A 24,573-nucleotide genomic window follows, 5' to 3' on the forward strand; every position below is an offset into this window, starting at 1 on the left:
CTATTTTCAGGCGCTGCGTCATATCATTACGCCTGCTGCACTCATGGTACGGCAGTAAAGTTCCTTGATTATTACGCAGGAATGAGAGTATAGTTCCTAGCCATATCAGCCTAGAAAATCGCAACTTTACATTTTCCGTCGGTCTTAGTGCACGATGTAACTACAGAAGAGTCAAGTTTTAAATAGGAAAAATATCGAAACTCTTTGGTCATTTTTTTTTTTTGAGAAATGCTAATGGTCTTGTCCACTTCAATGATGTATGCTAAGCTATGCTAAAAGTGGTACCGCCAGAACCGGAGATCGGCTGAATGGATTCAAAAACGGTAAAACTCAACAGTTTAACTCTGGGGGAGTTGTAAAATGAGCCTATTTACAAAAAAAGTGGAGTATCCCTTTAAAGCCTGAATGCATTAATCACAGAGACACTGAACCAGACTAATGAAAGCTTGAATCCGTGGCCCGCTGACAGACAGATTAAAGCTGGAGCAAACTGCGTTTACAAACTCTCTGTTACGCATCATAACTCTCTGCTATTGAAAAGAAATGACGAAACGGGTTTATTTGTAGAGATAAACACAGCACTGAGGTAATCAGCTTCTCTGGACTCCAGATGTAGAGGACTGTCCTCAGCAAACACAACAAATCCACACAACTATTGCTCACAGTCTCTATTAGAGCATGTCTTCATTAGCAAACAAATGCAGCTTATACTCATGCACACGTCACATAGGCTGGTGTGTGTATGATATAAGGGCATTTCTCTTGCTGGTGTGTGTATGATATAAGGGCATTTCTCTTGCTGGTGTGTGTATGATATAAGGTCATTCCTCTTGCTGGTGTGTGTATGATATAAGGGCATTCCTCTTGCTGGTGTGTGTGTATGATATAAGGGCATTCCTCTTGCTGGTGTGTGTATGATATAAGGTCATTCCTCTTGCTGGTGTGTGTATGATATAAGGGCATTTCTCTTGCTGGTGTGTGTGTATGATATAAGGTCATTCCTCTTGCTGGTGTGTGTATGATATAAGGTCATTCCTCTTGCTGGTGTGTGTATGATATAAGGGCATTTCTCTTGCTGGTGTGTGTATGATATAAGGGCATTCCTCTTGCTGGTGTGTGTATGATATAAGGGCATTTCTCTTGCTGGTGTGTATGATATAAGGGCATTCCTCTTGCTGGTGTGTGTGTATGACATAAGGGCATTTCTCTTGCTGGTGTGTGTATGATATAAGGGCATTTCTCTTGCTGGTGTGTGTATGATATAAGGGCATTTCTCTTGCTGGTGTGTGTATGACATAAGGGCATTCCTCTTGCTGGTGTGTGTATGATATAAGGGCATTCCTCTTGCTGGTGTGTGTATGATATAAGGGCATTTCTCTTGCTGGTGTGTGTATGATATAAGGGCATTCCTCTTGCTGGTGTGTATGATATAAGGGCATTCCTCTTGCTGGTGTGTGTATGATATAAGGTCATTCCTCTTGCTGGTGTGTGTGTATGATATAAGGGCATTTCTCTTGCTGGTGTGTGTATGATATAAGGGCATTCCTCTTGCTGGTGTGTGTGTATGATATAAGGGCATTCCTCTTGCTGGTGTGTGTATGATATAAGGTCATTCCTCTTGCTGGTGTGTGTGTATGATATAAGGGCATTTCTCTTGCTGGTGTGTGTATGATATAAGGACATTTCTCTTGCTGGTGTGTGTATGATATAAGGGCATTTCTCTTGCTGGTGTGTGTGTATGATATAAGGTCATTCCTCTTGCTGGTGTGTGTGTATGATATAAGGGCATTTCTCTTGCTGGTGTGTGTATGATATAAGGGCATTTCTCTTGCTGGTGTGTGTATGATATAAGGACATTTCTCTTGCTGGTGTGTGTATGATATAAGGGCATTTCTCTTGCTGGTGTGTGTATGATATAAAGGCATTTCTCTTGCTGGTGTGTGTATGATATAAGGACATTTCTCTTGCTGGTGTGTGTATGATATAAGGGCATTTCTCTTGCTGGTGTGTGTATGATATAAGGGCATTTCTCTTGCTGGTGTGTGTATGATATAAGGGCATTTCTCTTGCTGGTGTGTGTATGATATAAGGACATTTCTCTTGCTGGTGTGTGTATGATATAAGGGCATTTCTCTTGCTGGTGTGTGTATGATATAAGGGCATTTCTCTTGCTGGTGTGTGTATGATATAAGGACATTTCTCTTGCTGGTGTGTGTATGATATAAGGGCATTTCTCTTGCTGGTGTGTGTGTATGATATAAGGTCATTCCTCTTGCTGGTGTGTGTGTATGATATAAGGGCATTTCTCTTGCTGGTGTGTGTATGATATAAGGGCATTTCTCTTGCTGGTGTGTGTATGATATAAGGACATTTCTCTTGCTGGTGTGTGTATGATATAAGGGCATTTCTCTTGCTGGTGTGTGTATGATATAAGGGCATTTCTCTTGCTGGTGTGTGTATGATATAAGGACATTTCTCTTGCTGGTGTGTGTATGATATAAGGGCATTTCTCTTGCTGGTGTGTGTATGATATAAGGGCATTTCTCTTGCTGGTGTGTGTATGATATAAGGGCATTTCTCTTGCTGGTGTGTGTATGATATAAGGACATTTCTCTTGCTGGTGTGTGTATGATATAAGGGCATTTCTCTTGCTGGTGTGTGTATGATATAAGGGCATTTCTCTTGCTGGTGTGTGTATGATATAAGGACATTTCTCTTGCTGGTGTGTGTATGTTATAAGGGCATTTCTCTTGCACATTTTCAAACATCCGAAAGATTTAATGTCTGAAAATATGACCGCAAACACACACAGAGAAGCAGACATTACAGCATCTTAAAGGCCTGTTCCAAAAAAAAAAAGAAAAAAAAAAAGTGGTAAACGGCCATCCGAACTGCACAATTTAATAAATCATACACAGACCTCGTCTCAGACTGCACACTTTTTTTGTGGATGAGCAACACAAACCCTCAGACTTGTTTCCGTCTGAAACTTTACGGACTGAAACGAACCTCCTGTATTTATTTGCGTAACTCAAATGTTTCAGTATGTTACGGGAAGTGCTAAACATGCACGGTCAGGGGTATCGGCCCGAGAGTGTGTGTTTCTCATGTAGCATCGGCCCGAGAGTGTGTGTTTCTCATGTAGCATCGGCCCGAGAGTGTGTGTTTCTCATGTAGCATGTCATCCTCGATGTTCCCTCAGTTTTTTCTTTATCCATGCATGCAATAAAACAATATTTATACGGAAGAACTTTTTCTAAATAAAATCAAGACAGTAATTTAAAGATGCTGGGCACCACTAACTAGCCGAGAAACACCAGTGCACCATCTGGCTGCTGAATAAGGTGGTATAGCAATGAAAGTGGGTCACAGGTGTTCTCTCTCATCCATCAAGAGCTATAAGCCAGTGGCATGTTTTCCCACAGTTTTACATCATGATCTGTCTGAGGAAATATTGGACCCTCTCCTCACTGTCACTTATCCTGGCAAAGATAATCAACTGATACTGAAGTGTTATTCTCTTCCCCAAACAGTGTATAAACATCCCTAATGAAAGACTGCTAGATTGTTAGAATATTCTGCCAAGGCATTTCATTCACAAAGTCTGCGCTTCCACTGTGCCGCAACTCACTGTCTAAACAGACGCTCAGGGTTTACTGGCAGCTTTTCCTTTTTTAGCTTCAAAATAGTATCATATAAATAATGAAACAAGTAGGTTTACAATTCCATTATATTATAAAGATGGAGAGAAAAAAAAGAGTTTCATCGCAGACACGTTCTTATCATATGGGACATTGAGGTAATCCTGCTCAAAACACCCACGTGTCGGTGCAAGTAAAACATGTTTACGTGTCTGCATTGCAATTCATGTTAAATGGAGGATGTACAATTAAAAGAAATAGGTGGACAATACAGTGCATATTAGTGTGACTAGAAAAGTGATCAGTCATAATTGAGGACTAAAATATAAAAAATAAAATAAAATAATTAAAACTACAAATATAATAAAATAAAAAAACACCCATATATTATATATATATATATATATATATATATATATATATATATAGTATTATTATATTTGTATTATTATTATTATTATATTTGTAGTTTATTTTATTTATATTGTTATTTTATTTTATTTTAAATTAAATTTAAATTGTATTTATATTTTATTATATATATATATATATATATATATATATATATATACACACATATACATACTAATTAAATTAAAATGTAATTTAAAATAAAATATAAAACAACATTAAATAAAAAAAATTGTAAAAATAAAAATACAAAATTTAATAAAATTATTAAAAAATATATATTAAAAAAAGAATAATAATAAAAATTAAATAAAAATAGGACAATGGAGTGTATATTCGCATGACAAAAAAAAATTAACCAGTCATCACCCAGGACTTAAAAAAAAAAAAAAATAAAAAAAAAAAAATTTACAGACCGTTATGATGGTTATGATAATTTAATATGTTAAAGTGTATTCTCTAGTCTACAAGGTTTCATCCTCAAAACATGTGACCTTGGTCTTACCTCTGGCTGTATGGCCTTAAAAACAGGGGCGTCCATCAGGGTAATTTGGCTCTGAGAAACACAGAAAAGACAAAAATAAAAAGTCACATTTTCACTCAAACTGAGAGCGAGTAATCACAGCCATGAGCTCATTTTCCAGCACTGAGTTACGGCGTACATAATGGGAAAGGACAAAATGAATGAGAACAATTCATCAAAAAAATCACCACACTGAAGGTTCAACAGGGTCCTTTAACTTCAGTTCATTAGAAGTCTAAATAATAAGCCCTTGATGCATGTGAATTATGGCTAACAAACTCTCTCAAATCCCACAATCAGGCCAACTCCTGTTGTAAATCACCACTAACATTCTGTATATTATTCAGAGAACGTTTGAGTTATTAATCATAGACCATCAGCTCTGTCACACTGTAGGTGAACTCCAGATGCAAAGGCTGTTCTGATAAATTAGGAACATTATGGGATACCTGTGTATCTTTTGTGGACAAGGCAATCCCATAAAACAGTGCAAATTGTTGATTAGAAATATTATTAGTATACTTAAAATTCATTTAAAATAAGTTTGGCGTGGAAAGTTTATTTATATAGCGCATTTCACATAAAAGGGACGATCATATAAGAAAACATTGATTTAAAATGTGTCGCGCCCCCTTTTTTGGAATATAGATGTAAGATTGGTCTAGATTTAAAGAAGACATTGGGCAGATTTTTGTAGAAGTTAAATAAATTAAGAAAGTGAAACAGAAAGAAAGTTATAGAAGTTTGAGTTTATGAAAATGTAAAAATTTAACTATTCATATTTTATATAAAATATATTTTTTCAAAACCTGGTGGACTCTAAAACTGCAAGAAAATCAAAACCAAAACTCTGAACAAGTTGCGTTTCAAATTTTAGGTTGATATCTCAAAAAATGAGCTTTCAGAAAGATTTTGTTTGGGCGCAGTACCGGACGCTTCCACTAGGGCACAACCAGACTCCATTACTGCCCATATAAGGGCACCTCCATTTCCATATGTGTTTTGAGTGATCTGAACCATTATTTCCACAATATTCATACAATTTATGAAGTAGGCATCCTATTCAGAAGTAGTAAGAACCTAAAAACCCACTATAAAACCAGCCAACAGACCAGTTTGACCCGGCCAGGAGATCAGCTAAGACTGGTAAAAACATGCTTCCTTAGTAATACATTAACCCTCTGGGATTGTTCGTTTAACAGTCACACTTGGGGTGTTCGGGTCCAAATGGACCCAAAGGGCAGGATTCATATTTAAAAAAAATATATATATTTTCTTTTTTGGTGTTTTGAGATAATTTCAAAAATAAAAATGATTTATAATTAATATTAATGCAATAATGATGACCCATTTTGTCCCCATTGAATATAATAGAATTTTTTTTAAGCTGTATTTCATTTTAGAGTCAAGCCTATGCCTCATGAAAGCAATTTTTGAAATGAGATGGATGCCATCTGGTGGACAAACTGAGCATTTTAAAAATTCAAAACCCATATGTAATCTGAATTTATTAGTGTGTATGTGTATAAAAGTGTGTGTGTGTGGATGTGTCTGTTTTGTACTCTTGATGTTTTATAGATTCACCCCTTCACTGTTGTGTGCTTTTTTTCTGGATCGTGGCTGATTTGTAGATTGTACGCACAAAAAAACTTTGTATTTTCACATTTTTGCCAATTTCCCATTCATTTCCTATGGGGGTCCATTTGGACCCGAAGGTCCTGAGTGTGACTATTTTTTTTTACAACCACTTAGACTATTCAAATCCTGTCCCCAAATTTTTTGGGTGTTCATATACCAAGTACCAAGAAAGTCACCAAATTTCGGACCATTCCGATAAAGCTATGATTTAAAAAAATATATATATTTAAATGCTTCGGGTCCATTTGGGCCGAACAACCCCAGAGGGTTAACAGCAAACTACATAGCCTTTTTCAAAACCGTTTGTTCCAGAAGTATTTTTCCCTTTCATTGCGTCCACAAGGATGTGGAGTACCGGAGCTCATGAGGCCCAGAGTCAGTCAGGATGACGGTTTCACAAGCGCTCGACAGCAAGGTCTTGGAACAGAGCTTTTGTTTCCAAACGGAAAGGTCCCAATTGACCAGGAAAGCTACTAATGAGACTCATGGAGCTGCATCATTACAGGACAGGACAAATGATGTAGAACGAAAGTTATCCACCAGAGAAAGCATCAATTTGAACGCTGACAGTTTTACTCACTGCAAACTCCTCTGGCGTGACTTTCAGCACATCAAACACGACAGCATCGTAGCTCTTCGCATAGTCCGCGCTCGGGCCGTCCACAGACACGGAGCTGTTGCTTCCCTGAATATGAGAAAGAGGCAATATGAAGACACTAAGATGTCAACCATGAAATATTACAGATGCTCCTAAATTCAAGAACAATAACAGAGAGGGAGGGATGCAATTGCAAACAATGACTACTCATAAACAGATGAAAGACAACTAGAAATCAAAACTGACCACAATCTAACTAAACGTTCCTGTTTTTATTGTCCTGGTTTGGGGTTATTTTTTGATGATGACTGTATATTATCCCTTATTTGGTCTGGTGTGGCTCTCATGTATTGCCCACCAGCCGTCACAGAACACATCACGCCTGTCGTTAAAACATCAGCACGGCTCTTTCCATGGAAAAGCACAGTCGTCGGGTTAGCGTGAGGATTTCATGGCAGATGTGGTATGTGTTTCTCACGGGACGACTGCCAGCGCTGGAAAAACCAGGAAAGTTCCCAGAGCTTCATTGATCTCTGATCTGATGATAACAGCATCTGAATGAAGACGCGTGTAAATGTCCATACATGTTATTTCCATGGTACTTTCCAGTAAATAAAAAAAAGAGCTGACCCTTACCCAAAAAAAAAAAAGTACCATAGTATTACCATAAAAATGTACCATGGAAAAACACAGTATCAGCACTATGAGGATTACAAATTCATTGATTTTAAGTTTATTGATACACACTCAAACACAGTACGACCTGCTTTGTACGACTCTCCACAGAATACAATAGACTAGATTTAAAATTTGAAAGAATGACAACACGATAGAATTATATAGACTGTAAGGAGATTGAATAAATATACATGTACATAAATTAGTATAAATATGAGTGCATAATGACAGGTGTAGAGGTCTAGCAGCAACAGTCCAACTAAAAGATGTGCATTTGCAATAAAGTGCAATAATGAGTACAGCTGACTTGCATGTAGATATGACAAATAATAGCAATAATAATACAGTGTAGTATTATTTTTGATATGATGTATAGTGCACTAGTCCTCCTTGCTGTTAGTATTACTGTGATTCCCTATTTTATGAGACTTTGAAGTTACAAAACCATTTCAGCACCATGGTAGGAAACTGGCAATCATTCAGCATTACACCGTTTTGAAAGAAATTAACACTTATTCAGCAAGGATGCATTAAATTGATCAAAAGTGACAGTAAATACATTTATAAGGTTGAAAAAGATTTATTTTACAAATTAATACTGTTTTTTTTTTTTTTTTTTTTTTTACTTTCTATTCATCAAAGAATCCTGAAAGAATCCTGAAAAAATGTATCATGGTTTCCACAAAAATATGAAGCAGAAAAACTGATTGATAATAATCATAAATGTTTCTTGAGCATCAAATCATCATATTATAATGATTTCTGAAGGATCATGTGACTCTGAAGACTGGAGTAATGATGCTGAAAATCAGCTTTGATCACAGGAATAAATTATATTTTATACTATATTACAAGAGAAAACAGTTATTTTAAATTGTAGTAATATTTCACAATATCACTATTTTTATTTTTAATCAAATAAATGCAGCTTTGGAGAGCATATGAGATTCTTTCAAAACATTGAAACAACCAAACTTTTGAAGGGTAGAGCATGTATGAAAACAACAGTATTGCCATCTGATCCCATGGTGCCACCGCAGGACATGTGTCAGTGGAGGCTCTCGTCAGTGTGGAGGTACTGGAGGCTGGCAGGTCCTGGGCTGGGAATGGCAGTGGAAACGAGGGGTCGGTGGATGCCAGAAGCACTACCTCATTCACACTGCCTGCCAGTCAGGGTCAAACACTCATTAGAGCAATGCAACGCTCCACTGCAAACCCATAAACTGTCCATCAGAGCACAGCCACCCTGTACAGGACCTAAGTGAGGACAGCAAGTGCACTGACGCAATGACATAACCCCACAAAACACAACAGAGGGTGTTTTACCAGTGCGTGATGACAGGTCATTATAATAAATATATATATATATATATATTATATATATACAAATATTGTAAAATAGAATTTTATAAACCATCACATAAAAACAATTATTGTATTTTTCCAAGATTTTGCAATGTTGCTGATTCAGGCCTAGTAATTTACAGTATACATGAACAGTGTTATTTTATACGGAAGCGTATTGCATTCACTTGAAGAAAAAAAAATCTACTCTGTTTTTCTGAATTAACGAGTTAATTATCTCAGAATTACGAGATACATTGTTCTTGAAAAACTCTGTTTTTATGAATTAATGAGTTTGAGATAATTAAGTCATTAATTCAGAAAAACAGAGCAAAAACTTTTTTCCATGAAAAATTCTCGTAATTCTGAGATAATGAACTCGTTAATTCAGGAAAAACAGAGTAGATTTTTTTTCCTCAAGTGAATGCAATACGCTTCCGTTATTTTAGTATCATTGAGATCGAAATTACGGAGATCATTGCTATTTGTTTTTATTTTGAATTTCCCATTCTCATTTTAAAATTTTGGTCATTTTTATCAGTTATTGTTGTTTTTAATGTCTATATTGTTTTATCCATTTTTAGCTATTTTAGTACATCAAGCAACTAGCTGAAGTAAAAAAAAAATATATATATATATATATATATATATATATTTTTTTTTTTTTTTACATTTATTTTTTTATTTCAGTTAATATTTATCATTTTATAATATTTATTCCAGCATCACAGAAATGTGTTATGATTTTAGTTTTAGTTAACTAGAATAACCCAGTACATGAGTCACTACAGAACTGATTGTTATAATTAAATAAATAACTCTTTCTGTCCTATCCTGTCATAATGCTGAAATAAGGAAATATAATTTGCAACAATGACCACTTGAACAAAGGCAATGAGATAAGAATTATTTATCAGTTAATCATTTTATAAGATTAATATATTTTAAAAAAAAAAATGAAAGGAGGAGTGGTTACCTCAGAGGAGGCGGAGCTAATGCTGGTGCCATCCGATAGGCCGTTTCTACGGTACATGCTGGTGAATCAGCCAATGGGGTGCAGACGCCAGGGCAACAGCGGCCCTCAGCCAGACCCCACACATGACGAATCATCCATACCTGCAGACACACAGAGGAGAAACACACACCAGTTATAGTCATCACATACAATTATCTTCATTCTTTATTACTTTTCAAGATCATGAAGATGTTCAAACCAATGTTTGAAATACCATCAAATAATGTAGATCGGACAATGATTAAAATCATATTGACGCATGTATCTTAAGTTCATTGCAAAATACTGTATAAAATATCATTAGCGTGAGAGTGTAAAGAGACTCAATATCAACAGCAATGCTTCATGGGAGTGTGTGGATAGATGAAGTGGGTTCAGATAGATGAAGTGTGTGTGTGTGTGTGTGTGTGTGTGTGTGTGTGTGTGTGTGTGTGTGTGTGTGTGTGTGTGTGTGTGTGTGTGTGTGTGTGTGTGTGTGTGTGTGTGTGTGTGTGTGTGTGTGTGTGTACGCAAAGTTGAGATGTTGCCCAGAGAGAGAAAAACAATAGGTGTCGGAGGAAAAGATGCACGAGAGACGAGAGATGGCGTATTTTCCGTGTTTAATTAAATTCATTAAATGTCACACTTGTCCGCATACATGATCGAGTGAGAAAAAGTATAAAAACAAACAAACATCCAACTCTGGTCACAATATAAAAGGAAATAAAAGAAAGAGTACAAAAGTCAGCAGAGCGGTTATCTCTCTCCTCGCCTCTCAAATCTATAACTGACACTTGTTTTACCTCAGATTACCATAAAAGCACAAAGTGACCTATACAGTGTGTGTGTGTGTGTGTGTGTGTGTGTGTGTGTGTGTGTGTGTGTGTGTGTGTGGGTGTGTGTGTAGGGAAAACTCTGATCCTAAATGCCTAAGGAACTCCAAACTCTCTTTCCCAGATGGCCAGAGGAAGTCCCAGCATACCTGACTGACCGATGAACCGCCGGGTCGGGAAGCAGCGCAACGAATAGGAAAGAATGTGACTTTTACAATGGAAATCCTCTCGGATCACTCAGACGGTGATCAACACACTTAATGGGTTTTGGGAAAGTTCTCCACACTCAGCTGGACATCTGAAACCCCCACTTTGGTCTGAGAAACGGGGAATTTCATTTACAATGACAGTTGCTGTAAAGAAAGTGTTTTAATCTCAGCTCCAACTGTGAGACGCTTTTTATCAAGCAGATCTCATGTAACCATTTCAAGAGGTGTTCCTTCGTTCAGACTTTCTACATGTAAACATTTCACTCCAAGGGAAACAATGGAAATCATGCTCTTTCGAAATGAACAAGTTTGAGGCTCTACTTTAACCCTTCTCTGGCTGGATGTAAAGGAGCTGTGAATGCCAGAGCATTTACACCAACTACACTGCATAAACAGCTCATAGAAATCATCATGCGTATGTGCTCATTAACATAAGACCACTCGCATTTGTATATCAACGTCTTCAGTTTTATGGCCAAGCACCGCTCAGACAATACTTCACAAAATCTAGTTCATTGTGTTTATTACACTCTAAAAAATGCTGGCCTGGGTTGTTTCAACCCAAATATGGGCAAACCCAAATGTTGGGTTAAAAATGTAATTAAAAAAATGTACAGTTGAAAGTGAAAGTTGAAGTTGGGTTAAAATTTTAAATTACATTAACCCAACATTTGGGTTTGTCCATATTTGACCGAAATTTGGGTTAAAACAACCCAGCATTGTTTAGAGTGTACGCTATTAAACATGGCCTGTTACTGAAGCCAAATCAGAGGAGCTGTGATGACCTCTAGTGGCCTTTAGGAGTTTATGTACAATCATAAGTATGTTGTTAAATTCAGTTTTTTGGCTTATTATCATCAATACAATGATCTGAACGCACAACATAACTTTTTTAAGCATTCAAAATATCCTATATGGAGAGACCAAAACAACTAAATATAAATGAAAATATAAATAAATATACTACTTAACAAGTTTGTGGTAAAAACGTTTTAAATATTTTTGAAACATTAAACGCTTCTGCTCACTGCTGCCGTTATTTGATTAAAAAAACACACACAGTAAAACAGTAAAATTGTTAAATATTCTTACTATTCAGAATGTTCTGTTTTCTACTGTAATATAGTAAAATATAATTTATTCCTGTGATCAAAGCTGAATTTTCAGCATCATTACTCCAGTCTTCAGTGTCACATGATCCTTCAGAAATCACTCTAATTCGTGGAATTACTGCTCGAGAAACAATTATAATTATTATTATTATCAATGTTGAAAACAGTTGTGCTGCTTCATATGTTTGTAACATCAGGATTTCATAATTCTTTGATGGATAGAAAGTTCAAAAGAACAGCCTTTAGCCTATTTGAAATAGAAATATTTTTAAACGTTTTAATTGTATTTACTGTTACATTTGATCAATGTATAAGCATACTGTTGTATACTAATATAATACATAGAGACGACTAACAAAACATACAAATATAACAATATAACTGAACTGTTGTAACTAGAGTGTTAATGTTGGAGTCAGTCACATTTGACCACTTACAAAATTGTTGTACCACTCATGCGCACCACTAGGTGGCGTCTCTCAACTACACATTACTCAAACAGGGCCTTTTAGATGCTTTATCAGAAGAGATGTTTCAGACCATCCATTTAGTGTTTATATCACTTAAATCACATCAATATTCAACTCATTCCCATACAAGTACCACATACTGCATGCATATAGCCTAAGCTGAAAATGGTTATGTATCTGTAATATTTAAATAATATATAATCCTATATAATATATTTGTTGTGTTGTGAAACCACTAATAACTGAGACCACTCATGCCAGTGCTTATATTTTTCATTTTCGTCTCATTTTAAATAACTACATTTGTTACAAATTATAGGATCAGCATAACACTATGAGTGACAAACTAAACTTTCAATATATTTGCGGGTTTAAATGATAATCCCAGTTTTCGATTGTGCACTAGAAAAAAACTGAAATAAACATGAAAGTAGTAAGAAGTAATTTCTGCTTGTATAGAATCTTTTTGTACCATAAAGCATTCTTTTTAAATTTGAGTTAACCCATGATGAACCTGTGTGTGTGTGTGTGTGTGTGTGTGTGTGTGTGTGTGTGTGTGTGTGTGTGTGTGTGTGTGTGTGTGTGTGTGTGTGTGTGTGTGTGTGTGTGGCCTGGTAAACCCTACGTTATGGGGACAAAATGTCCCCACAAGGATGGCAATATCCGAATTGTTCGTGTGGGGACATTTTTTGGTCCCCATGAGGAAATCAGCTTCTAAATCATACTAAGTGATGTTGTTTGAAAATGTAAAAATGCAGAATGTTTCCTGTGATGGGTAGGTTTAGGGATAGGGTTAGTGTAAGGGAATAGAATATACAGTCTGTACAGTATAAAAATCATTATGTCTATGGAAAGTCCCCATAAAACATGAAAACACAACGTGTGTGTGTGTGTGTGTGTGTGTGTGTGTGTGTGTGTGTGTGTGTGTGTGTGTGTGTGTGTGTGTGTGTGTGTGTGTGTGTGTGTGTGTGTGTGTGTGTGTGTGTGTGTGTGTGTGTCCAAAGTCTTCCCGACTCAGCTCAATTTGAGCTGGCTCTTGTTTGTAACTCATTGAACAGCACAACCCAAACCCCTCCGCCTCCATCACTCCAGAGCGTCTGATTATAATCTGAGAGCATTTGCTATAATATCTGCGATGTAATCCCCCATGAGTCAGTGATAATACTATCTCACACACACACATCAGTGTTATACTGGATCATCAGCGCAGCACTGTCTGACATCACCCGTTTCAGACGCCATCTGGACTGAGAGCGGGTGTCAAAGCCATTAAGTGTTTCCAAGGAGACGCACATTACTTTACCTCCCGCTTTCACTTAGTCCAATTCAATAGAGTGGGTGCCTTCATGTTTTTTGTTATTCACAATACACACTTAAAGAATGAACTTCACTTGAGGGGCTTCATGAACACCTGCCGGATCCTTTTGACAACATCTACAGCAAATACATCTACTGCACTATATTAGAGGATAATAGAGTATAGAGTACAGTAGCCTATAGCAAAGTATATTATAGTATAGTAAACAGAACAGTATATATTAGTATAGTATGAGTACAGTAGTATAGGCTAATATAATACACAATAGGCTATATTATAGCATACAATAGTGATGCAGATGGGTTTCGATGTAGTGTTTAAAATGGTTCTAAAGTGTGCATTTCCTGGATGTCCGAATCGTGAGAAACCATCGAGAAAACGTAAAGGTGCCTTACTAATGCCACAAAATGAATGGCTTACCTTTCACACTTTCTGATCAAACTCAGTTCTCGCACATGCGTCGCTCTCGTGAACTCACTCGAGGCCCACACGGAAGAAGAGTTGAATAAAGTCGTTATTTTAGGGGGGTTGGCGCACAGAAAGTATTCTCCTTGCTTGATAAACTTAAGGTTGAGCCACTGAAGTCACTTGGACTATTTTAACAATGTCTTTACTAACTTTTCTGGGCCGCCGGATGCAATTACATAGAAGCATATGGAGGAGTGATCCAGCTCTCAGATTTCATCAAAAATATCTTAATTTGTGTTCTGAAGATGAACGAAAATCTTACGGGGTTGAACAACATGAGGGAGAATTACTGATAGATTTGTCATTTTTGGGTGAACTAACCCTTTAAGTGTTTAAAGTGTTTAAAGTGTTTAAAGTGTCAAGTGTTTTAAGTGTTTTAAGTGTTTTAAGTGTCATGCATTGCAATATGAATAAACTATGCTAACTGTGTGTGTGTGTGTGTGTGTGTGTGTGTGTGTGTGTGTGTGTGTGTGTGTGTGTGTGTGTGTGTGTGTGTGTGTGTGTGTGTGTGTGTGTGTGTGTGTGTGTGTGTGTGTGTGTGTGTGTGTGTGTGTGTCCGATTACCTCACACTGAAGACTCAAGAAGAAGTGTCAACAAGAATGCAACAGGACATTTCTGAATGGATAGTTGATGAATTTATGTAGCTGATGTGTAGTTATCTTCTAGTCTGATTAGCATATTCTGTCATTCTAATCTATAAATCGCATTGCCGGGAGCTGGGTTTATGTACATTTTAGAGAAACTTGTGCAGTCCCTATCAGACGTTTGTTTAGCAATTTCTGTAAAAGAAAAGATTTCTGTTGTAAAAAAGTGAAATCATAATCAACCACCCCTTTAAAAATCTCCATGACCAGTGAAAGATATGATGGCTGAAGGCAATGAAATGTTTATTAAAGGTGCCATATGTAGAATTGAGAAATCCTTGTCATTAGCGACACCGGTGGCCGTTAAGTGAACTGCAGCAGCACTTATTGCTCGTGCTCACACACTTAACGCACAAGAGAGTGAATGTGATTCAAGACCCAGATATACTCACTAGAAAAGTTATTTTTCGTTCTTCACTAAGTAAAAAAAAAAATATGTATATTTTTTTTAATTATTATAAATTTTCCATTTAATTTAATTTAAATTGTTATATAAAAGATGTATGTATATATATATGGTAGGCTACTGAATGACAGCTTGCTTATTTGGCTCAAGATAAGGATTTATTAAGTCCACGTCATGCAAACAAGAAATTCTTCTTCTAACCATCTGTCGTTCCAACCACACCACTCTGCGATGGTTTCGGGGAAACACCGACTCGTTGAGCTATGCTGATAATGACGGATGCTTTTAGGCAACGCACCCGAGATCAAACCAGCCGGTGAGGTCGACAATACTTCATTCTCACAGCTGACTGGTGAAAAACCCTGTAGATGACAGTGCAGAGTTTCCTGCCTTCTGCGGCTCTCATCAGAATGAAACTGACATTTATGACGCAGGATGCAGATGTAGAGCAGTGATATTAAAGCAGCACAAACTTCACTGCAGGCCAGGTGTCCAAATATCTCTTTACACGGCAGTGTGTGATCAAATAACATTAACATATCACATTCAGCAATGTGGCCTGTTCAATCACAGTGAAGTAATGATCAATTAAAGGGGACCTATTGTGCAAAATTCACTTTTATATTGTTTTTGAACATAATTATGTGTCCGCAGTGTGTGAACAGCGTTTGTCATTTTCCCCATAAATCTGAAACAGTGTCTCAAAATGAGGCGTTCAGGAATGTGCTCCAATGTGACGTCACATGGTAACAGACTAAAGCCCTATTCGGACGGGACTAGTTTAACATGGAGAGGTGGGGTAAAGTAATAATTACCAGAGCTTCTCAGTGATTTTAGTCCCGTCCGAATGTGTATCTCAGTAATCATTACGGACAATGTCAGTAAACATCACAGCGACTTTTAACTGAAGTAAAAAGGTCCAGAAAAATTACCTCAGGTATACTAATCCCGTGCGAATAGACCCGCTGTAAATATGTACGTAAATTATGAAATTGCAAAGGCTGCGATTATTTGTTATGCGCAGCTTTTCAGTGACGTACCGCTCTGTGATCAGTAGAAAATGCTGGTCCATCTGAAAGCACTGCAAGTTTGAGTCGCTTATAACGTGAATTTGAAACAACACATGCCAAACATCTTTCCAAACATGAGAAGCATTTATGAACCTCTTGTCCAACAAAAGACAACATTTAATAAATAAATCAAAGCGTTTCAATCTTCCGTTTACAGAAGAAGCTACAGCCATGGTATGATGCCCATAGGGATTTCCTGGAATTTCCTTCGTACTTCACTGACATATATATATATATATATACACACACTCACCTAAAGGATTATTAGGAACACCATACTAATACTGTGTTTGACCCCCTTTCGCCTTCAGAACTGCCTTAATTCTACGTGGCATTGATTCAACAAGGTGCTGAAAGCATTCTTTAGAAATGTTGGCCCATATTGATAGGATAGCATCTTGCAGTTGATGGAGATTTGTGGGATGCACATCCAGGGCACGAAGCTCCCGTTCCACCACATCCCAAAGATGCTCTATTGGGTTGAGATCTGGTGACTGTGGGGGCCATTTTAGTACAGTGAACTCATTGTCATGTTCAAGAAACCAATTTGAAATGATTCGAGCTTTGTGACATGGTGCATTATCCTGCTGCAAGTAGCCATCAGAGGATGGGTACATGGTGGCCATAAAGGGATGGACATGGTCAGAAACAATTCTCAGGTAGGCCGTGGCATTTAAACGATGCCCAATTGGCACTAAGGGGCCTAAAGTGTGCCAAGAAAACATCCCCCACACCATTACACCACCACCACCAGCCTGCACAGTGGTAACAAGGCATGATGGATCCATGTTCTCATTCTGTTTACGCCAAATTCTGACTCTACCATCTGAATGTCTCAACAGAAATCGAGACTCATCAGACCAGGAAACATTTTTCCAGTCTTCAACTGTCCAATTTTGGTGATCTCTTGCAAATTGTAGCCTCTTTTTCCTATTTGTAGTGGAGATGAGTGGTACCCGGTGGGGTCTTCTGCTGTTGTAGCCCATCCGCCTCAAGGTTGTACGTGTTGTGGCTTCACAAATGCTTTGCTGCATACCTCGGTTGTAACGAGTGGTTATTTCAGTCAAAGTTGCTCTTCTATCAGCTTGAATCAGTCGACCCATTCTCCTCTGACCTCTAGCATCAACATCGACAAACATACTGGATGTTTTTCCCTTTTCACACCATTCTTTGTAAACCCTAGAAATGGTTGTGCGTGAAAATCCCAGTAACTGAGCAGATTGTGAAATACTCAGACCGGCCCGTCTGGCACCAACAACCATGCCACGCTCAAAATTGCTTAAATCACCTTTCTTTCCCATTCTGACATTCAGTTTGGAGTTCAGGAGATTGTCTTGACCAGGACCACACCCCTAAATGCATTGAAGCAACTGCCATGTGATTGGTTGATTAGATAATTGCATTAATGAGAAATTGAACAGGTGTTCCTAATAATCCTTTAGGTGAGTGTATATACAATGGGGTAAAGCACTTTTGTTTTGAGTTAAACAGGCAGGATTATCAGCTGATGCTGAATGACCAAATACTGATATACTGGTCAATCACTAGTCATTTACCAGCCAAGTACAAACCACCCTATTCAACACAGAGGATTAGGACAGCAATCGCAATTTGACACGACGCAGGCCCAGAGACATCAGCAAAACGCATCTATCCTCAGTGGTGATTTATACAGCAGCTCTTGCTGAACTGATGTTTGAATTTTTCATCCATGGGATCATACTTGGCAACAGACCTTTCGTTTCTCATCCCTTCCACAATCTTGGGCTCTAAGGGACCGTCGTCATGGCAACAGCAAACCACTTGGAATGTGGGCCGGCTGGCTGCTGTTGCGAGTGTCTGAATGGGTTTTGACGGTTGCCTGTGGAAACTGAACCCTGAACACAATTAGGGTGCACTGAAAGCAGGGATACTTCACCCTGGATGTCATACTTGGAGAAAGTTTCATAGTAGTCTCCCTCAAATTATATGTCAGGGAAAAATGTGCATTCAGGTGGTCATTATCAAAAAGCTGAAAGGGTGATCATGGCCTCACATGGAGCAGAGCTGATTTGTCGCACACTCAAGGGGTTTATTTTGCGATAATCAATGCCTGACTGAACATTATCCCACTTTTTACACAGCTACTAGCTGCACGATTAATCATTAAAAGGTGGCGATCTCGATTAAAACACCCACACGATCTTAATCCAAAATAACAATGATTCGGCTCTGTCTATAAACCTCTGACAAGTACGATCACAGCGAACATTCAGATCTGTCCTGATCCAGAGAGAGCAGTCGTCATGTATGAAACTCTCTTTTCAACCACACAGTATCATTATTTCTGTTACAATTATTCAATTGATCACAGAAGTGGATAAAAGATTATAGTTCAGATATAAACACTGATGTCTATGGTAGCAAATCACCTTTTGAAAGTACCTTGAGGCTTCAAATAATGATTGTATCAACAACATTGTTACACCAGTAGGTGGCGGCAAGTGGCTGTTAAAAAGGCATTTGTCATTGAATCATTCATTCAATCAAGAGATTTGTTCAAAAACGCTGATTCATCCAGTAATGAAACAAGTGAAGTCTTTATGAGTGAGTCATTGGGCGATCTAAGCGCATGATCTAAGCGCATGGTCTAAAAGGGTTGTCCCAATTCTCTTAATGAGTAATCGGTGTGTTTTGGGCGTAACCTGAAATAAACCAACCAGAGTCTCATCTCCCATTCCCTTTAAAAGCCAGTTGCGCTCGTGCCTTGGCGGATTCGCCATTTGAACTGAAAAACTGAACGCGTCTACCGAGCGCAAACGGATCTGCTCGTGCGTTTATAATATAAACCATTTATAAACCATATGGTTTATAAACCAGCTATATATTACAGGCCCCAGGTTTCAGTTGGTCAATGGCACAGTCTATTTCAGGTGCCTCAAAAATGCAACGCCGACAATGCGCCTGAACACACCTCTTTTTCAGACCAGCAGTCCATGGGCGCACAAATAGGTGCAAATGCATTTGCTATTTAATCAAAGTGGGGTAGGGCGTGAAAATGATAACTGCGTAGGGCTGAAACTAGCCAAACACACTTGTGTCGCGCCTGCCGCTGCATTGCGCCGGGTGTATGAAGGGCCCATTGAATCATTCATTCTAGGGCTGTCCCGATCAGGTTTTTTGTGCCCCCGATCTGATCAGAGCCATTGAATAGTGTGTATCTGCCAATACAAATTCCCGATCCGACACTTGCGTTTTAAAGTTATTAACTTGTGTCTGCTCAGGTCAGCGTGAGCCGAACGAGTCGCAGCACAGATCAGCAGCAGGACTGATTTCATTTATTACGTGACGAGAATGAGGAGAGCTGACTGACTGACAAGTAGAAGGCAGACGATTTGGTTTCAAAGTGAAATGTAAAAGCGCATTTTTGGCAATATTTTGGATTTAAACCCAATGCTAATAGGGAGTAATAATGAACCCACCCACCATTCAACCAATTGCCGCCCCCAAAGTGCCACTAATTCGGTAAATTATGTTTAACTAAAAAAAATTAAATAAAAGCTTATTAAAAATATAGCAAAATTAAATAAAAAAATTGTAATTGCATATACCGTAAATAACATGTATGTCTGCCAAGCATGTTTTTCCGTCCATACATCCAATATGCATCATTCGATAGGGATAAGCGTTTGTGGTCATTCTGACTGCTGATTAAGCAATAGGTACCACCAAAATTTTTATCGTAACCAATCACAATGTTAAGGACCAGGTGTTTAGCTGCGAATAACAGAAAAAATTCCCCTCAGCGTATTAAATGTGTGGAGCAATGAGGGAGTCAGATTCCGGCGGTGGACTTGCCCTCAGATGCTCCAGCGCTTATCTGAGATTCAATACATGACATCACTGCAGCCCGCAAGCACACTCAGCATCTCTAATGGATCGAGTGTCATTCAACGCGCCACATCAACCATCAAGGGAGCTAGTGGGGAAAAGAGGAGAACAGTGATGTGAAGAAAAGAGAAAGAGGATTCTGACACTCAATGGGTGGGACTGCTTAATGGGTGGGTCATGACATGAGAAACCAAATTTGCCTTGGACCTTTGGTATATAAGAGGTCTTTGTACCATTAAAACTTCCTGCAAGTTTCACAGCTTAAGACGTCCTCCCCATTATAAACGAACAATTTATTTAATCAAGCTCTAAATACAGCTCGTTGTTCATCCATGGTATGAAGTGACGTCACGGTACGAAGTGACCAAGTACCAGTCGTTTGCATATGATCGCCTCCAGCGCAAGACAACTACGCCTTATTTCGCATCGTTGTCACGCGCACATGTGTTCAGTCGACGTGCAGCGAGTCTGTTTACAAGAAGATTGCAATGCCACGCAGATGTGCTGTTCCTGGCTGTGGACAAACAACATGTTTGAATACGCTGCCGAAAAATCCAGACGTCAGGGAAAAATGTATGCATTTTATTATTTGCAGACGTCCCAGTCACGGCAGTGTTAATTTAAGCGTGTGTTCTCTGCATTTCAAGGATGACTGTTTTGAGAACAAATCACAGTATAAACTTTTGCTTAAAGATCAGGCCGTGCTGACTATTCTGGGCCCAACAACGACGCCGCAAACTGTAAATAATGTAGAATCTTTAAACTACTTTTTAAAACGTTAATTGCAGTTTCATTCATTGTGAATAATCCCCATGTTTTTACTTAGTTTACTTGCATATTGTCCATCAAGTTCAGGCCCCGTATTAAAAGATGTAGGCTGTCAAACTGACCGAACCACTCAGACATCTGTGAGCGTCTCGATCGCCCCATGTTATTCAACGGGACGTGAGACCAACTAAACAATTAAATTACACTTCAAATATCTTTTTTCCAAAGGTGGTTTCTGTCATTTGCTGTCGTTTTTATCACACTGATGTAAGTTCAAGTGTCTGTTTTAAAATAAGTTTGTTTTTAGTTAGTTACGTGACGCTATAAAATCGGTGGTGTAACGTCATGATTGACAGCTGTGATTGACAGGTTCTCTGAGCAAAGTATTCCCTGAAGCAACAACTGACTTTTCTTCGGGATCTTCGGAGGACTGAGGAGATTGTATTTACTTTATTTTAACAAGCCTCTTGTCGTACTGCAATCAACAGACATCAAAATTGGAGCAGAACGGAGGAACGGAGCAGACAAAGGCCACATAAAAAAGTGGGTGCATTCTGCGACAGCGAGGGCGGGGCGTTGATTTCACGACTTTACTTCCGGCTCACTACTGCGCAGGTCTGGTCCCGAGATGTCAGCGCCATATCGGGACACTCACCAAGGGGGTAATCCACCAGCCGGAAACTGAAGCTTCGCTTGGGAGCCGCCATTGTAGCAGACCATCACCTGCTGTTAGCATTCCATTGACTCCCATTCATTTTGGCGTCACTTTGACAGCGAATAACTTTACATCTGAAGCGTTTAAAGACTCCATTTGTCCATTATTTATTTCTAAAGAAACACGACAATGTATATAAAAGGCTCCATTACTTAAGTTTGTATCTTACGTTATGGCCCGTAGAAGCCGTTTTTGTAAAAATAGGCTAACGATTGCATCATAACCACACGACTCTCTGTCGCACAGTGGAGAAATTACCGTATAGACAGGAGGAGAAGCTCGTAGGCAATCTTTACTGTCTATGAGGCAATCGGGGGGACATGGAGGAATAAAGTCAAGGGACGGGAGAAGCCCATAGATAGAGAGTCCATAAAAGCAACGGGACAAAATATTTCAACAACAGATTTGTTTCAGATTTCAATTCAGATTTGTCTTGGCACAGCTACTAAAAGGTCAGAACGGTTGCTCACGTCACATCTACGTCATCCAGCTCAGTTTTAGCCGGTGCAGTCGCTCAGCCATCAGGAAGTGAGTGCTTCTAATGGGCTTCAATTTTCTCCGTTGAAATCTATGGGGTCGATGTGTCTGATTTCTTTTACTGTCTATGGTTCTCACCAATGGAAGAGAGCGTCGGAAGAGAGCGTCGTCCATCTTTTTTTACAGTCTATGTTTTAAACCATGAGACCCAAGTACCGTAGCAAAGATATTATTTATATAATCAAAACTTTTGTCATCATAATTCGCCTTTGGCTAAGCCACACCCTAGAATGTAGATTGACCAATCACAGCGCAGCCAAGAACGAGCTCCCACAGTGGTCCGACACTTTTTCACAGCGCTCCATTGACTAACACAGGTGTCTCATATTTTTGGTCTCGGCAGGCTATTACCGTCGTAGTTTTATCAAAAATATGGTTAAACGTTGTGCCTGGGGCATTTGTAACACAGATACGCGTTTCCCAGAGAGGTTGGAGGGGGGTGTCCGTTTTTTTCCCTTCCCAAACCGAAGTCAAATCCTGACAAGTGTCAACTAGCACACGCTGCTAATAAATACAACGCTATACTCGCGTAGTCCGTTTGCTTTGTAATAACGATTATAGAAGTGAATAGAGACCTACCCAGCTTTGCATGAACAGTGTTGCTCCGTGATATTGTTATTCCCAGCCTCCGTCTCCATTAGTAGGATATGCGGTGGTTCATTTTTTGACTGTGACCGATATGCTTTTGCCTCTATTTGGATGCTTTGTTGTTCCTTGCGTTTCACCTGTATGTCGTGAATATAGCCTTCGGACGTATATTGCAGCCGCTTTTGACTACTTCTATCGGACACTTTATTTGCTGCTTTATAAAAGTTTGATAAAATTTCAGCAGGAAGAGCTGTCACAGCATAAGCCATGTTGATACCAGAGCCCAGATGAAGTTTGTTTGTCGGACGTAGCAACAGTAACTAAGGGGGGCGGGGCTTAGCCAAAGGCGAATTCTATTCATAAGAATCTTAAAAGCTTTATTGCCTAAAAAAATAAGTATTTATAGTCCATATTTTTGTAGTACTGCAATTACAATTGATAGAATAAAACTTTACATTGTATTGACATTTTCTAACTTTATAGAAACACAAACAGAGCAGTCATCAAACTTTCAAGTGTTGATGTCGCCATACCCTGGACACAGCCTTTTACTTGTTCTGACAGCCTTGTTCTGACTCACAGCCTTTTACTTCAACACCTTTAAAAGATGTATCTTCAAATATGGCCTGTGCATGCATTTTGTCCGTGGTACACCCTCGCCTCGCACACAGCAATCGGCAACACCCATTCCACAGAATCCGCACATGTTCTGACTAGGGCACGTTAATAATTTATGCATAAGCACTGACGTTAGCCAATCATAACAGTGGGTGTTAACACTGAACTCTTAAAGGGGAAACACCCCCAAAACAGACTGTTTGAATCAGAGGATGAGAAACAGGGTGGGAAAAGATTTTGTCCAAAAAATTATAGTAATACTATAATTGCACCTAAGGGAACATAATAAAAAAACATGTCATGATCCCTTTAACTTCATTCACAATGAGTGATGAAAAACCTGGAGTAATGTGAAAATACAAATCAGGGCATGTTCCAAACAAGCTGATATGAGGAAGAACTTAAAGCTGTAGGTAACTTTTGAAAACATGTATTTGCTAAAACTGTCATTATGTCCTGACAGTAGAATATGAGACAGATAATCTGTGCAAAAATCAAGCTCCTCTGGCTCCTCCCAGTGGTCCTATTGCCATTTGCAAGAAATACACGCTCCCGGTCAGAAACAACCAATCAGAGCCGAGAGGAGTGTCTTAGCACTGTCAATCACGCTCGTGTACGCGCTGATCACACCCCTCTCTTACACAGCGCGAGCCGTCGTTCAAACTCAAGATTGCCGGCGAGCTGCAGCTGTGCTTATGACGGAGAAACAACCTAAACGCCAGCAGCCATATCACCCTGTAGCCCAAGACTGGTTGCCCACTGAAGCTAAGCAGGGCTGAGCCTGGTTAGTACCTGGATGGGAGACTCCTGAGAAAACCAGGTTGCTGCTGGAAGAGGTGTTAGTGAGGCCAGCAGGGGGCGCTCACCCTGTGGTCTGTGTGGGTCCTAACGCCCCAGTATAGTGACAGGGACACTATACTGTCAAAGAGCACCGTCCTTCGGATGAGACGTTAAACCGAGGTCCTGACTCTCTGTGGTCATTAAAAATCCCAGGATGTCTTTCGAAAGAGTAGGGGTGTAACCCCGGCATCCTGGCCAAATTTGCCCAGTGGCCTCTGTCCATCATGGCCTCCTAATCATCCCCATATATATATATATACACTGATTGGCTTCATCACT

At 38.9% G+C, this 24,573-nt stretch overlaps 1 protein-coding gene across 1 annotated transcript in view; it reads right to left on the minus strand.

The window, feature by feature from the left end:
* LOC130078561 (ras-specific guanine nucleotide-releasing factor RalGPS1) overlaps positions 1–24,573 on the minus strand; it is a gene marked incomplete at its 3' end in the record, with an annotated part of 150,954 nt that overhangs the window by 118,457 nt on the left and 7,924 nt on the right. The window contains exons 2-4 of the mRNA XM_056244108.1: positions 9,810–9,949; positions 6,794–6,898; positions 4,558–4,608 (exon numbers count right to left, since the gene is read on the minus strand). Coding sequence (XP_056100083.1) covers positions 4,558–4,608; positions 6,794–6,898; positions 9,810–9,866 — 213 coding nt within the window. The remainder of the gene's footprint in view (positions 1–4,557; positions 4,609–6,793; positions 6,899–9,809; positions 9,950–24,573) is intronic.

Source organism: Rhinichthys klamathensis, unplaced genomic scaffold (genome assembly GCF_029890125.1).
Source record: "Rhinichthys klamathensis goyatoka isolate OS25496 unplaced genomic scaffold, OSU_Roscu_1.1 h1tg000911l_1, whole genome shotgun sequence".
Lineage (NCBI taxonomy): Eukaryota > Metazoa > Chordata > Actinopteri > Cypriniformes > Leuciscidae > Rhinichthys > Rhinichthys klamathensis.